At 45.9% G+C, this 14,574-nt stretch overlaps 1 protein-coding gene across 1 annotated transcript in view; it reads right to left on the bottom strand.

The window, feature by feature from the left end:
• LOC145355542 (NUAK family SNF1-like kinase 1) overlaps nucleotides 1-13,211 on the bottom strand; it is an 86,652-nt gene extending 73,441 nt beyond the window's left edge. The window contains exon 1 of the mRNA XM_080207790.1: nucleotides 13,054-13,211. Coding sequence (XP_080063916.1) covers nucleotides 13,054-13,194 — 141 coding nt within the window. The 5' untranslated portion in view covers nucleotides 13,195-13,211. The remainder of the gene's footprint in view (nucleotides 1-13,053) is intronic.
• Between the last annotated feature and the right edge of the window lie 1,363 nt (nucleotides 13,212-14,574).

Below are 14,574 nucleotides of genomic sequence, written 5' to 3'. Positions count from 1 at the left end.
GAAGGGCCTGTTTCTCGTGCTGTGTTGTTCTTTGTTCTTTGTTATCACTGACTTTTGCTCCCTTATTGTGCTTTTTCTTTCATAGAACATAGAACATTACAGCGCAGAACAGGCCCTTCGGCCCACGATGTTGCACCGACCAGTTAAAAAACAATGACCTACTAACCTAAACCTATCCCTTTTCGTCCATAAACCTATCCACAGATCTCTTAAACGCCCCCAAACTAGGCGCATTTACAACCGCAGCAGGCAGGGCATTCCAATCCCTCACCACCCTCTGGGTAAAGAACCTACCCCTGACATCCGTCCTATAACTACCCCCCCTTAATTTAAAGCCATGCCCCCTCGTGCTAGCTTTCTCCATCCGAGGAAAAAGGCTATCACTATCCACCCTATCTAAACCTCTAATCATCTTATATGTTTCAATAAGATCCCCTCTTAGCCGCCTTCTTTCCAGCAAAAACAACCCCAAATCCCTCAGCCTCTCCTCATAGGACCTCCCCTGCATACCAGGCAACATCCTGTTAAACCTCCTCTGCACCCTCTCCAAAGCCTCCACATCCTTCCTGTAATGTGGGGACCAGAACTGCACACAGTACTCCAAGTGCGGCCGCACCAGAGTTGTGTACAGTTGCAACATGACGCTGCGACTCCTCAATTCAATCCCCCTACCAATAAACGCCAAGACACCGTATGCCTTCTTAATAACCCTATCTACTTGATTCCCAACTTTCAGGGATCTATGTACACATACACCTAGATCCCTCTGTTCATCCACACTATTCAAAGTCCTCCCGTTAGCCCTATACTCAACACATCTGTTGTTCCTACCAAAGTGAATTACCTCACACTTCTCCGCATTAAACTCCATCCGCCACCTCTCGGCCCAGCTCTGCAACCTGTCCAAGTCTTCCTGCAAACTATGACACCCTTCCTCACAATCTACCACACCTCCGACTTTGGTGTCATCAGCAAATTTACTAATCCACCCAACTATACCCTCATCCAGATCATTAATAAAAATTACAAACAGCAGTGGCCCCAAAACAGATCCCTGAGGCACACCACTCGTAACCAAACTCCATGACGAATATTTACCATCAACCACCACCCTCTGTCTCCTATCTGCTAGCCAATTCCTGATCCAATTTCCTAGACTACCCTTAATCCTATACATCTGCATTTTCTGCAGAAGCCTACCATGGTGAACCTTATCAAACGCCTTACTAAAATCCATGTATACCACGTCAACTGCCTTACCCCCATCCACCTCTTTTCAACTTCATACTCTTCTTAACTTCCTTGGTTAGTCATGGCTGGTTAATTCCTGATGTGGATGTGCCGGCGTTGGACTGGGGTAAACACAGTAAAAAGTCTGACAACACCAGGTTTTAGTCCAACCGATTTATTTGATAGTAAACTCACAAGCTTTCGAGGTTTCCCTCTTCGTCAGGTGAATGGAGAGTTCTGGCCTCGGACAGAGCATATAAAGCACAGACAGTTTACAGATTACTGATTAGAATGTGAATCTTTACACCTAACCTGCTGTTCAAGTCCTAAAGTGGCCGACAATGTGTGTGGAGTTCGCCTGTTGGCGAACACTTCAGCAGTCACGGGCATTCAGCCTCTGACCTTCGGGTAAGCGTTCTCCAAGGCGGCCTTCACGACACACGACAGCGCAGAGTCGCTGAGCAGAGACTGACAGCCAAGTGTTCGCCAACAGGCGAATTTCCACACACATTGTCAGCCACTTTAAGACTTGAACAGCAGGTTAGGTGTAAAGATTCACATTCTAATCAGTAATCTGTAAACTGTCTGTGCTTTATATGCTCTGTCTGAGGCCAGAACTCTCCATTCACCTGACGAAGAGGGAAACCTCGAAAGCTTGTGAGTTTACTATCAAATAAATCGGTTGGACTAAAACCTTGTTTATTCCTCTCAGAATCTTTCCTCCTTACTGGGATATGTTTTTGCTGAGCGTCTTGAATTACCTCCTTAAATATCTGCCACGACTTACTTACTGTCTTTCCTGCTAATCTATCCACCCTGTCCACTTTTAGCTAACTCCATCCTCATTTCATTGCAATAGCTTTTATTCATGTTAAACACAAGTTGTTTCCAATCCAAGTTTTTCGCTCTCAAGATGAATATTAAATTTTATCATATTGTGATCCCTACTTCCTAGGGGATTTTTTTTACTCTGTGGTTGTTTATTAAACCTGCCTCATTATCCAAGATAGCCTGGTCACTGGTTGGCTCCATGACATATTACCCTAGGAAACTATCCCTCATGCACACTATGTATTTGTTATCAAAGCTTCCCTTTCCAGCTTGATTAACCCAATCAACATAAAGATTAAAGCCACCCATGATTATTGCCATATTCTTTTTATATGTTCCCATCATTTGCTGATTTATTTCCTTTCCTTCAGTGTGGTCACTGTTTGGAGCTCTGAACACTATTACCAATGTCTTCTTTCCCTTCCTTGAGTCTAAAAGGGAGTGGGGGACAGCCCAAACAGAAACCAAAGTCCAAAGGAAACTTAAAACAGTGAAATGATTAGGTAACTAGTGGCCATATAGATCACAGAAACCTGATGAAAAATAAGGCAGATTGAAACTTATTCTGTCTTAATCACATCCTGCTTCCACTCAGAAATATTCACAAAATCTTACAGCATAGAATGAGTGTATTTACAATATCTGACATCCTGACTTGGAAATATATCAGCATTCCTTCACTGTCACTGGGTCAAACTCCTGGAACTCACTCCCAAACAGCACTGTGGGTGCACCTATCCCACATGGACTGCAGCAGTTCAAGAAGGCAGCTCACTAGCACCTTCTCAAAGACAATTAGGGATGGACATTAAATGCTGACCTAGTCAATGACACCCACATCCCATGAATGAATTCAAAGTGCCACATAATCCGAGTCTTTCTTTAAACTTCTGTATCCAGACTCACCGCAGACAGGAGAATCCATTCTAAAATTGCAAGGGCAACTACTAATTTAATTCCTCTCATGCACTGTTTTATCTCTGGGATATTTGAACTGCTTCTTGTTTCAGCAATAGTAGCAACAAATAACATTTATTATAGACATACTGCTGAGACAGCCTTGTTATACAAAGAACAAAGAACAAAGAACAACCCAGCACGGGAAACAGGCCCTTCGGCCCAACGAGCCCGCGCCGCCGCATCGCCCTACACCTATTCTACCCTGCATGTCTACGAATGGGTATATAGAGGCATATATATAGAGGCATGACCAAATGTAATTCTGCAGGCTGTATCTTTTTAAAATAATTTCTTGTCTTCCAATGTTCTCAATCTCGGCTGGAGCGATAGCTTATGACTCAAAGATTGTTTGATTGGGGTTTAAATTAATATTTTAACCCATGAATGCTAAATACGTATCATATAAGCTGACATTGACAAAATAATGGTCTTTATTTGTTACAACATAAATCTGGCTCATCCTTCATCAAATCCCTCTGATCAATATATTCACATTACTCAATTATCTCGAATATTGTACATCACCTGTTAAACCCTGATGAGGTTCACAGAGTGATGTAACACAATAAGAAAAGATTACATCCTTAAACTGTCAGATTCTGTAGTGTAGACAGAACTGAGAATCCACAGCAAATATTAGCAATTAACTCCTTCAGAAAAAGATGGTTCAAATATAAGTAGATAAGTCGCCTGGACCAGATGGTATGTACCCCAGGATACTGTGGGAGGCGAGGGAAGAGATTGCAGAGCCCCTGGCGATGATCTTTGCGTCGTCAATGGAGACGGGAGAGGTTCCGGAGGATTGGAGGATTACGGATGTAGTTCCTATTTTCAAGAAAGGGAACAGAGATAGCCCGGGAAATTACCGACCGGTGAGTCTGACCTCAGTAGTTGGTAAGCTGATAGAGAGGCTTCTTTACGAACATTTACGAACATTTACGAAGATTTACGAACATTTGGAGAGGTTTGACATGATCAGGAATAGTCAGCATGGATTTGTCAAGGGCAGGTCGTGCCTTACAAGCCTAGTTGAGTTCTTCGATAATGTGACTGAACACATTGACGAAGGAAGTGCTGTGGACGTAGTGTACATGGACTTCAGCAAGGCGTTTGATAAGGTCCCCCATGCAAGACTTCTTGAGAAGGTGAGAGGGCATGGGATCCAAGGGCCTTTGGTCTTGTGGATCCAGAATTGGCTTGCCTGCAGAAGGCAGAGAGTGGTTGTGGATGGGGCTTTTTCTGAATGGAGGTCAGTCACCAGCGGAGTGCCTCAAGGATCTGTTCTGGGACCCTTGTTGTTTGTCATTTTCATAAATGACCTGGATGAGGAAGTGGAGGGATGGGTAAGTAAGTTCGCTGATGACACTAAGGTCGGTGGTGTTGTGGATGGTCTGGAAGGATGGCAAAAGTTGCAGCAGGACATAAATAGGATGCAGGACTGGGCGGAGAAGTGGCAGATGGACTTCAACGCGGATAAATGTGTAGTCGTCCATTTTGGCAGAACCAACGGGATGAACAAGTACACTATCAAGGGCAGGAGTCTTAGTAGTGTTGAAGAGCAGAAGGATCTTGGGGTCCGGGTCCACAGGACTCTTAAATCGGCCTCGCAGGTGGAGGAGGTGATCAAGAAGGCGTATGGTGTACTGGCCTTCATTAATCGAGGGATTGAGTTTAGGAGTCGGGAGGTAATGCTGCAACTTTATAAGACCCTTGTCAGGCCTCATTTAGAGTATTGTGCGCAGTTCTGGTCGCCTCACTATAGGAAAGATGTAGAAGCTATTGAGAGGGTACAGAGGAGATTTACAAGGATGTTGCCTGGATTGGGAGGCATGCCTTATGAAGTTAGGTTGAGGGAGCTGGGACTCTTTTCCCTGGAGAGACGAAGGTTGAGAGGCGACCTGATAGAAGTTTACAAAATGTTGAGAGGAATAGATAGGGTGGACTCTCAGAGGCTATTTCCCCGGGTTGAAATGGTTGCTACGAGAGGACACAGATTTAAGGTGCAAGGAGGGAAGTTCAGAAGTGATGTTAGGGGTAAGTTTTTCACTCAGAGGGTGGTGAGTGAATGGAATCGGCTGCCATCAGTGGTGGTGGAGGCGAACTCGCTGGGGTCTTTTAAAAGACTTCTGGATGAGTATATGGGGTTTAATGAGATTGAGGGTTATGTGATCGGCGCAACTCGTGGGCCGAAGGGCCTGTTTGTGCTGTAGTGTTCTATATTGGAAAGGTTGTGGAGATTGTATTTTTCACAGATTTCTGGCACTGATTTGATTTGATTTGATTTTGTTTTGGTTTGATTTGATTTATTATTGTTGCATGTATTCATATACAGTAAAAATTATTATTTCTTGCACACTATACAGACAAAAGCATACCGGTCATAGAGAAGGAAAGGAGAGGGTGCAGAATGTAGTGTTACAGTCATAGCTAGGGTGTAGTGTTGCATGTATTCATATACAGTAAAAAGTATTATTTCTTGCACACTATACAGACAAAAGCATACCGGTCATAGAGAAGGAAAGGAGAGGGTGCAGAATGTAGTGTTACAGTCATAGCACAGGTAGGTCCATTCAAAAGTCTGATGGCAGCAGGGAAGAAGCTGTTCTTGAGTTGGTTGGTACGTGTCCCCAGATTTTTGTATGTTTTTCCTGATGGAAGGAGGTGGAAGAGATAGGAAGAGCAGAAGCTGGTCAATCTAAAAGTCACAATGTAAAGGTGAGTCTGTATAAAACAGCAGTGAGACTACAGTTGGAGTATTATGTACATGTATGGCTCCATGTAACAGGAAAGATATTGAGGCTTTGGAGAAGATGCAACAGAGATTGGCCAAGAATGTTATCTGGAAATGTGAATACAAAAAAAGTTTCTAAAATTGAGGCTCTTTTCATTCAGAGGGAGATTCTGATTTTTCCTTCATTGCAACAATAATGGAGTTGTTGCCTGGTCATTGCAAACAATCTATCATAAAAACATAGAAGATAGGGGGAGTAAACCATTCAGCCCTTTGAATCTGCTCCACTGTTCAATACAATCACTGATTCTCTATCTCAACAGCATACTCCAGCACTCTCCCCTTACTCCTTGACACCTTTAGGGTCTAGAGATCTATATATTTCTATCTTAAATATATTTAGTGACCAGGCCTCCACAGCCTTTAGTGGTAAAGAATTTCACAGATTCACCACCCTCTGAATGAAGACATTTCTCTTCATCTCAGTACTAAATGTCCAATCCCAAATGCTGAGACTGTGCCCCTTGTTGTGGAACTCCCTCACCTCAGCCAGAGGGGATAACATCCCTGCGTCCAGTCTGTCCAGCTCTGTCAGAATGTTTCAATTAGATCCCCTCTCATTCTTCTAAATTCCAATGAACACAGGCCCAGTCGACTCAATCCCTCCTCATCCTGTCTTCCCAGGGACCATTACTACATTGCCTCTATGGCAAGCATATCCTTTCTTAAATAAGGAGACCAAAACTGCACACAATACTCCAGGTGTAGTAAGAAATCCTTCTCCTGTACTCAAGTCCTCCTGTAATGAAGGCCAACAATACCATTTGCCTTTATAACTACTTGCTGCAACCTATAAAATAATCTAATAATCTCCAACAGAATATTGTGAGGGAAATAGTAACGATGAAGAGTTCTGTTACCTCTCCCTTCCAATCATATAAAAATCCTTCACATCAGAGTAAAATTACTCTGTTTATCCTAAAATGTTATGACTTAAAAGAAATCTAAATAATACATCACCATCCCTCCCCCACCCCCACAGGACATTTTACCATTTCTCTCAGCTCCAGTTTATTTTTCTTCCATTACAATTTCTTCCATTACCCATTACAATTCCAGGGAAATTCACTTCAATGGCTACCAGACCAGGTCAGAGGCTGGGAATACTGTGGCGAGTGACTCACCTCCTGATTTCCCAAACCATCATTTACAAGGCACAAGTCAGGAGTGTGATGGAATACTCCCCATGGATGGGTGCAGCTCCAACAATACATTACAGGTTTGACGCCATCCAGGACAAAGCAGCCACAAACATCCACTCCGTCCTCCACCGATGCTCAGTAGCAGCACTGTGCACTATCTACAAGATGCACTGTGCTGATGCACCAAAGATCCTTAGAAACACCTTCCAAATCCATCACTACTCCACCTTGCAGGAAAGGGCAGCAAATACTTGGGAACACCATCTGCAAGTTTCCCCTCCAGGCTGCTCACCATCCTGACCTGGAAATATATCAGCCGTTCCTTCACAGTCACTAGGTCAAAATCCTGGAATTCCCTCCTAATGGAATTGTGGGTCAATCCACAGCACGAGGACTGCAATAATTCAAGAAGGCAGCTCACCACAACCTCTCAAGGGCAACTAGGGATGGGTAATAAATGCTGGCCAGCCAGTGACATCCATGTCCCATGAATGAAAAAACAATCACTCGCTGTCCCTGCATTTTAACTTTCCCTGATTCAGGCAGTAGTTCCTCCCTCTGTCCCACACAGCTTTACAATCTCTATCCATTTACATCATGCACAACTTCCCATTCTTACTACCAAAATTCTTCCTGTTAAAATAGTGGTGACAGAGGATGCGACACCGTGACAGATGGACAGTTAGGGGGAAATAAGTTCCCTTAATTTGCAGGCAAAGTGAAAATCCTTGAGTGAAGTAATTGCTGTTAAAGAAAATATCTCAATAGATTCAGCTCAGAAAGAGAAATTATATCTCCAAAGAGAAATCTCCAAAGTCAAAAAGGGGTTACGAATCGAAAAATGATAAAATATTCAAACAAAAGCAACAGAGCTTCCCATAACCTGTCACTAATCAGGATATGGGGCTGTTTTCCCTTGAAAGACGGCGACTGAGGGGGGATCTAATAGAGGTATATAAGATTATGAAGGGTATAGATAGAGTAAACAGAGGTAAGCTATTTCCTATGTTAGAGACACACAGTACGAGGGGCCACGGGCTTAAGGTGAGGGGAGAGAGGTATAACACAGAAATTAGAGGGAGGTTTTTCACACAGGATAGTGGGGGTATGGAATGCTCTGCCAAGTAAGGTGGTGGAGGCAGGCACGCTAGAGTTGTTTAAGAGTAACTTAGACAGGCACATGAGTGGGTTGGAGATGGGTGGATATAGGAGATTGTTTTAAATAAGGGTCATTAGTATTGGGACGTCCCTGGTAATGTAAAAGGATGTGGTATGATAATAATGTTTTCTCTCTTTTCACTCACAGGTTTTAAGTCGGTCCGCCTTGTTGTCCAACGAGGGGCATACACGCGATGGGTCGTACTGGGGCTGCTCTTGATTGTACGAGAGTAGCCTGGTGCTTCATGTCGTTAGTGTGTGCCTAAACTGGACCAGATGCTGGGCAACATGACAGCTCAGTGACTATCACTGTTTGCTGTGCAGACACATGGATTTGGGCCAGTGTCTGTGGGAGTTTGCGCATTCTCCCCGTGCTTGCGTGGGTTTTCTCCGGGTGCTCCGGTTTCCTCCCACACCCCAAAGATGTGCTATTAGGCTGATTGGCAGGAATAAATTGTCCCTAAATTAGTTTCCCTCAATGTGGATGGCCATAACACAATAGATAAGGGTCATGGGTGGAGGGGGGGACTGGTAATGTTAAAATGGCGGCGCAGGCTCGTTGGGCCGAAGGGCCTGTTTCCCGGGCTGTTTTTGTTCTTTGTTTGTTTATATGTTACCTGGGAACACCGATAGCTGCCTGGATTGGGTAGTAAAGGGCAAACACTAGACTTTTGGAGTGCCGTGCATGTCCATAAAAAGAACACAGTAACACATTCAAACCATGATATATTTATATCTGCTGTCAGCCCTTAGGGAGGCAATTAGGGGCACTAATCTTTTACAGTGATGGCAATAATTGAAACGAATTGATGCAACCATCCATGAATTGTTCAGAGTAAAGGGACGACCCTTTAGAACTGAGATGAACTTCTCTGCTGGGGGAAGGAGGGGTTGCATTTATGGAACTTGGAAGGTAGGTCATTGGGTGGATTTCAGACAGAGATAAATATGTTCTTGATTGGTAAGGGGATCAATGACCACACAGACAAAGTGAGAGAATGAGATTGAAAAATTTCTCAGCCATCATTGAATGGAGGGGGCAGACTCGATGGGCTGCATGGTCTAATTCTGCTCATATATCTTATGGTAACTTCCAGGCACTTGTGTTGCCATGTGTCTGTTCGTCTGGGCCTTTTGAATGGTATCCCTCCTGGATTTGGGATTTGCCACCTAAGGAAACATGGTTAATTAGAATCCTGACAGGGCAGACAGAGGCCATTGGCCCATTGGGTCAGCACCAACCCTCCGAAAGAACATCCTGCCCAAACCATTCTCTTCCTGCTATCCCCATAAATTCATGCATTTAACATGGATAGTCCACCTAATCTAGACATTTTTGGACACAAAGAGACAGTTTAGCATGGCCAATCCAACTAACCTGAGCATCTTTTGACACTAAGGGGCGACTTAGCATGGCCAATTCACTGAAAGTGCACATCTTTGGACACTAAAGGGCAATTTAGCATGGATATCCACTTAACCTGAACATCTTTGGATACGGGGCAGTTTAGAGTAGCCAATCTACATAACCTGCACATCTTTGGACACTAAGGGGCAATTTAGAATGGCCAAGCCATCTAACTTGCACTATTTGGACTGTGGGAGGGGGCTGGGGCATTGGGAGGGGGCCCACACGGACACGGGGAAAATGTGCAAACTCCACACTGACAGTGGCTCGAGACTGGAATCAAACCTGGGTCCTTGGCACTGTCAGGCAGCAGGGCTAAACATTGTGCACTGTACTGCCCCAAATTAATTATACTGTTCCCTTTTTTGTTCCTACAGAATTCTGTGTATTTTAAGATGCCTGCTGAATTCCTGCAGTGTATCTTTATATCTATAGAAAAATTACAGCATAGGAACAGGTCTTTTGGCCCTCCAAAGATTGAGGAGTGATTCAAATGAGGAGTTGAATGTGTTCAAGGAATTGATAGAAGCTGCTGAGAAAATTAATCTCTCTAATAGAATAATCAAAAAAAAGGAGACTAATTGATAGAGTAAAGCAAGAAGCAAAATCTTTACATTCACTCACCATAACCTAATTCCTGCTCTGCCATTCAATCATGGCTGTTACGTTTCTCAACCCCGTTCTCCCGCTTTGTCCCCGTAATCTTTGATCCCTTCACCAATCAAGAAACTTTCTATCTCTGTCTCAATGACTTGGCCTCCACAGCTTTCTGTGGCAGTGAGTTCCAAATAGAGGTCTATAAAATCATGAGGGGCTTGGATCAGCTAGATAGTCAACAGCTTTTCCCAAAGGTAGGGGAACAACTAGAGGGCATAGGTTTAAAATGAGAGGGGAGAGAGATAAAAGGGTCTAGAGGGGCAATTCTTTCACACAGAGGGTGGTGCGTATTTGGAATGAGATGCCAAAGGCAATAGTTGAGGCAGGTACAGTTTTGTCTTTTAAAAAGCATATAGACAATGACATGAACAAGATGGATATAGAGGAGTATGGTCCAAATGCAGGAAATTAGGACTAGCTTAGTGATAAAAACTGGGCAGTATGGACAAGTTGGGCCACAGGGCCTGTTTCCATGCTGTAAACCTTTGTGACTCTATGACCTAGATCTTAGTAAGCAGTTTCAAATTTTGTGGATGACGCAAAACTTGGAAGTATTGTAAACTGTAAGGAGAACTTCAAAAATATATAGACAAATTGGTGGCGTGGGCAGATAGGTGGCAGATGAAGTCCAATGCAGAGAAGTCTTAAATGATATATTTTGGTAGGAAGAACATGGAGAGACAATAGAAAATAAGGGATAAAATTCTTAAGGGGGTGCGGGAGCAGAAGGATATGGGTACATCTGTGCATAGATCAATGAAGGTGGCAGGACAGGTGGACGGGGCAGTTAATAAAGCATATAGTGCTCTGGGCTTTATTAATAGGGGCATAGAGTACAAGTGCAAGGCGATTATGCTGAAATTATACAGACCCTGATTAAACCTCAGCTGGAATATTGTGTACAGTTCTGGGTGTCACACTATAGGAAGGATGTGAACACATTGGAGAGAGAGCAGAAGAGGTTTACAAGAATGGTTCCAGGGATGAGAAACTTCAGATATGAGGCTGGATTGGAGAGGTTGAGACTGTTCTCCTTGGAGAGAAGAAGATTAAGGGGAGATTTGATAGAGATGGTCAACATCATGAGGGGGGCTGGACAGATTAGATCAGGAGAAACTGTTCCCACTTGTAAAATGACCAAGAGGGCACCGATTTAAAGTGATTTGCAAAAGGAGCAAATGTGAGAAAAATCTTCTTCAGACAGCGAGTGGTTGGGGTCTGGAATACACTGCCTGGAGTGTGGGGGAGGCAGATTCGATCGAGACATTGAAGAGGGAATGAGATGGTTATTTGAGCAGAGACAATCTGCAGGGGTATGGGGAAAAGGCAGCGGAGAAAAGGCAGGAGAATGGCACTAAATCAAGATGCTCATCTGGAGAGTCAGTGCAGACATGATGGGCCAAATGGCCTCCTTCTGCACCGTAACAATTCTGCAATATCTCTGTCAGTTTCCTTTCCTCTGATATTCCCAGTTTTTTAGGTGGGTTTCCCAGTGACTATGATATTCCTAGTCTTTTTGAATCAAATTCCTGACTCCTATGATAGTCCCAGACTCTTGATACCTGTGATATTCCCAGTCCCTATGATGTTCCCAGTCTCCCAGACTCTGTGACATTTCAAGTCCCTTGGGCCCTGTCATATTCCCAGCCTCTTAACCCTTATGATATTCCCAGATTCCTGTCCCTGCGACATTACCTGTCTCCAGAACATCCCCACATTCCCAGTCCTTGGGACATCCCCACATTCCCAATCCCTGGGACATGCCCACATTCCTGATCTGTGGGACATCCCCACATTCCCGATCCGTGGGACATACATTCCCACATTCCCAGTCTGTGGACATTCCCACATTCCCAATCCCTGGGACATCCCAAATTCCTGGTCTCTGGAACATTCCCAGCCCTGGCATAGCTCCACATTCCCAGTCCCTGGGACATTCCCTCATTCCCGGTCCGTGGGACATCCCCACATTCCTGGTGCCTGAGATGTTCCCAGATTCCCAGTCTCTGAGACATTCCCGATCCCTGGGACATCCCCACATTCCTGGTCCCTGGGACATCCCCACATTCCTGATGCCTGAGACGTTCCCACATTCCCAGTCCCTGGGACATTCCCACATTCCTGGTCCCTGGGACTTCCCAAATTCCTGGTCTCTGAAACATTCCCAGTCCTGGCATATCTCCACATTCCCAGTCCCTGGGACATTCCCGGTCCCTGGGACATTCCCACATTCCCGGTCCCTGGGACATCCCCACATTCCCGGTGCCTGAGACATTCCCAGATTCCCAGTCCCTGGGACATTCCCGGTCTCTGGAACATTCCCAGTCCCTGGGACATTCCCGGTCTCTGGAACATTCCCGGTCTCTGGAACATTCCCACATTCCCGGTCCCTGGGACATCCCCACATTCCCGGTGCCTGAGACATTCCCAGATTCTCAGTCCCTGGGACATTCCCGGTCTCTGGAACATTCCCAGTCCCTGGGATATCCCCACATTCCCGGTCCCTGGAACATTCCCACATTCCCGGTCTCTGGAACATTCCCACATTCCCGGTCCCTGGGACATCCCCACATTCCCGGTGCCTGAGACATTCCCAGATTCCCAGTCCCTGGGACATTCCCGGTCTCTGGAACATTCCCAGTCCCTGGGACATTCCCGGTCTCTGGAACATTCCCGGTCTCTGGAACATTCCCACATTCCCGGTCCCTGGGACATCCCCACATTCCCGGTGCCTGAGACATTCCCAGATTCTCAGTCCCTGGGACATTCCCGGTCTCTGGAACATTCCCAGTCCCTGGGATATCCCCACATTCCCGGTCCCTGGAACATTCCCACATTCCCGGTCCCTGGGACATTCCCAGATTCCCGGTGCTTACCGTCCTGCCGGTGAGCCGCTCTGTGGCCGCCTTTACCCGGCCGTAGGTGCCCTTGCCCAGGGTCCGCTGCAGCTGGTATCGGTGCTTCAGTTTGTGCTGATGCTGATGTTTCCGCACCGGCACCGGGAGCGGAGCCTCCATGGCCCGGGGAACACCGCCAGCTTCCCCCTGCCCCAGGCTCAGCACCACACCGGGAGGAACTGCTAGACAGGGCGGAGACTCCATCTGAATCCCCTCGGGAGAGGAGGAGGAGGGGGGGAGGAGAGGACGGGGAGAGGGGGAGGGGGAGGATGAGGGGAGGAGGAGGAGGGGGGAGGACGAGGAGGAGGAGGAGGGGAGAGGAGGGAGGATGAGGTGGCAGTGTTGAGGGGAATGAGGAGGAGGTTTGAGGAGAGGGAATGAGGGGAGTTAGTGAGCAGGACCCAGGGTGAATATTTCCCAGGGATACATGGACCAATGTGTGGGTGTCAATCCCCAAGTGTACAGGGAGCAGTGATGGAGTCTGTGGATATCAGTACTCTGGGACTGCATAGTTACGCTGGCATCTACCCATCAATATGGAAAATTGCCCAGGGGCAGCACAGTGGCGCAGTGGTTGGCAATGCTGCCTCACAGCTCCCGGGACCCGGATTTGATTCCTGGCTTGAGTCACTGTCTGTGTGGAGTTTGCACATTCTCCCCATGTCTGTGTGGGTTTTCTCCTGGTGCTCTGGTTTCCTCCCACACTCCAAAAATGTGTGGGTTAGGTGCATTGGCCACGCTAAATTGCCCCTTAGTATTCCAGGATGTGTAGGTTAGAGGAGTAGATGTGTGGGGTTGTGGGGATAGGGGCTGGGGTGGGATTATTGTCAGTGCAGACTCGATGGGCCGAATGGCCTCCTGTACTGTAGGGTTTCTATGATTCTATGAGGTATGTATGTCCTGTACACAAAAAGCAGGACAAATCCAATTCAGCCAATTACTGCCCCATCAGTCTACTCCAGATCATCAGGAAAGTGTTGGAAGGGTCATCAACAGAGCTCTCAAGCAGCACCTGCTCAGCAATAACCTGTATGTTGATGCTCAGTTTGGGTTTCGCCAGAATCACTCCTGAACTCAGTACAGCCTTGGTTCAAATATGAACAAAAGAGCTGAATTCCAGAGGTGAGAGTTACTGACATCAAGACCACATTTAACCCAGTGTGGCATCAAGGAGCCCTAGTGAAACTGGAGTAAATGGGAATCGGGGAAAACCTTTGTGGTGGGTAACTCACCTCCTGACTCCCCCAAGCCTGTCCATGATCTACGTTAGGAGTGTGATGGAATACTCAGCACTGCCTGGATGAGTGCAGCTTCAACAAAATTCAATAAAATTCAAAGCAGCCCATTTGACTGACATCCCTTCCACAAACATTCTGTCCACCATCGATACAGAGTGACAGCCATCTGTACCATCTACAGGATGCACCTTCCAAACCCATAACTCTTACCACTTCAATGGACAAGGAAAACAGATGCCTGGGGAACACCACCACCTGGGAC

The sequence above is a fragment of the Carcharhinus amblyrhynchos genome, chromosome 19, assembly GCF_965287045.1.
Source record: "Carcharhinus amblyrhynchos chromosome 19, sCarAmb.v2.hapA, whole genome shotgun sequence".
Lineage (NCBI taxonomy): Eukaryota > Metazoa > Chordata > Chondrichthyes > Carcharhiniformes > Carcharhinidae > Carcharhinus > Carcharhinus amblyrhynchos.
This window is presented reverse-complemented; position numbering and strand designations above follow the sequence as displayed.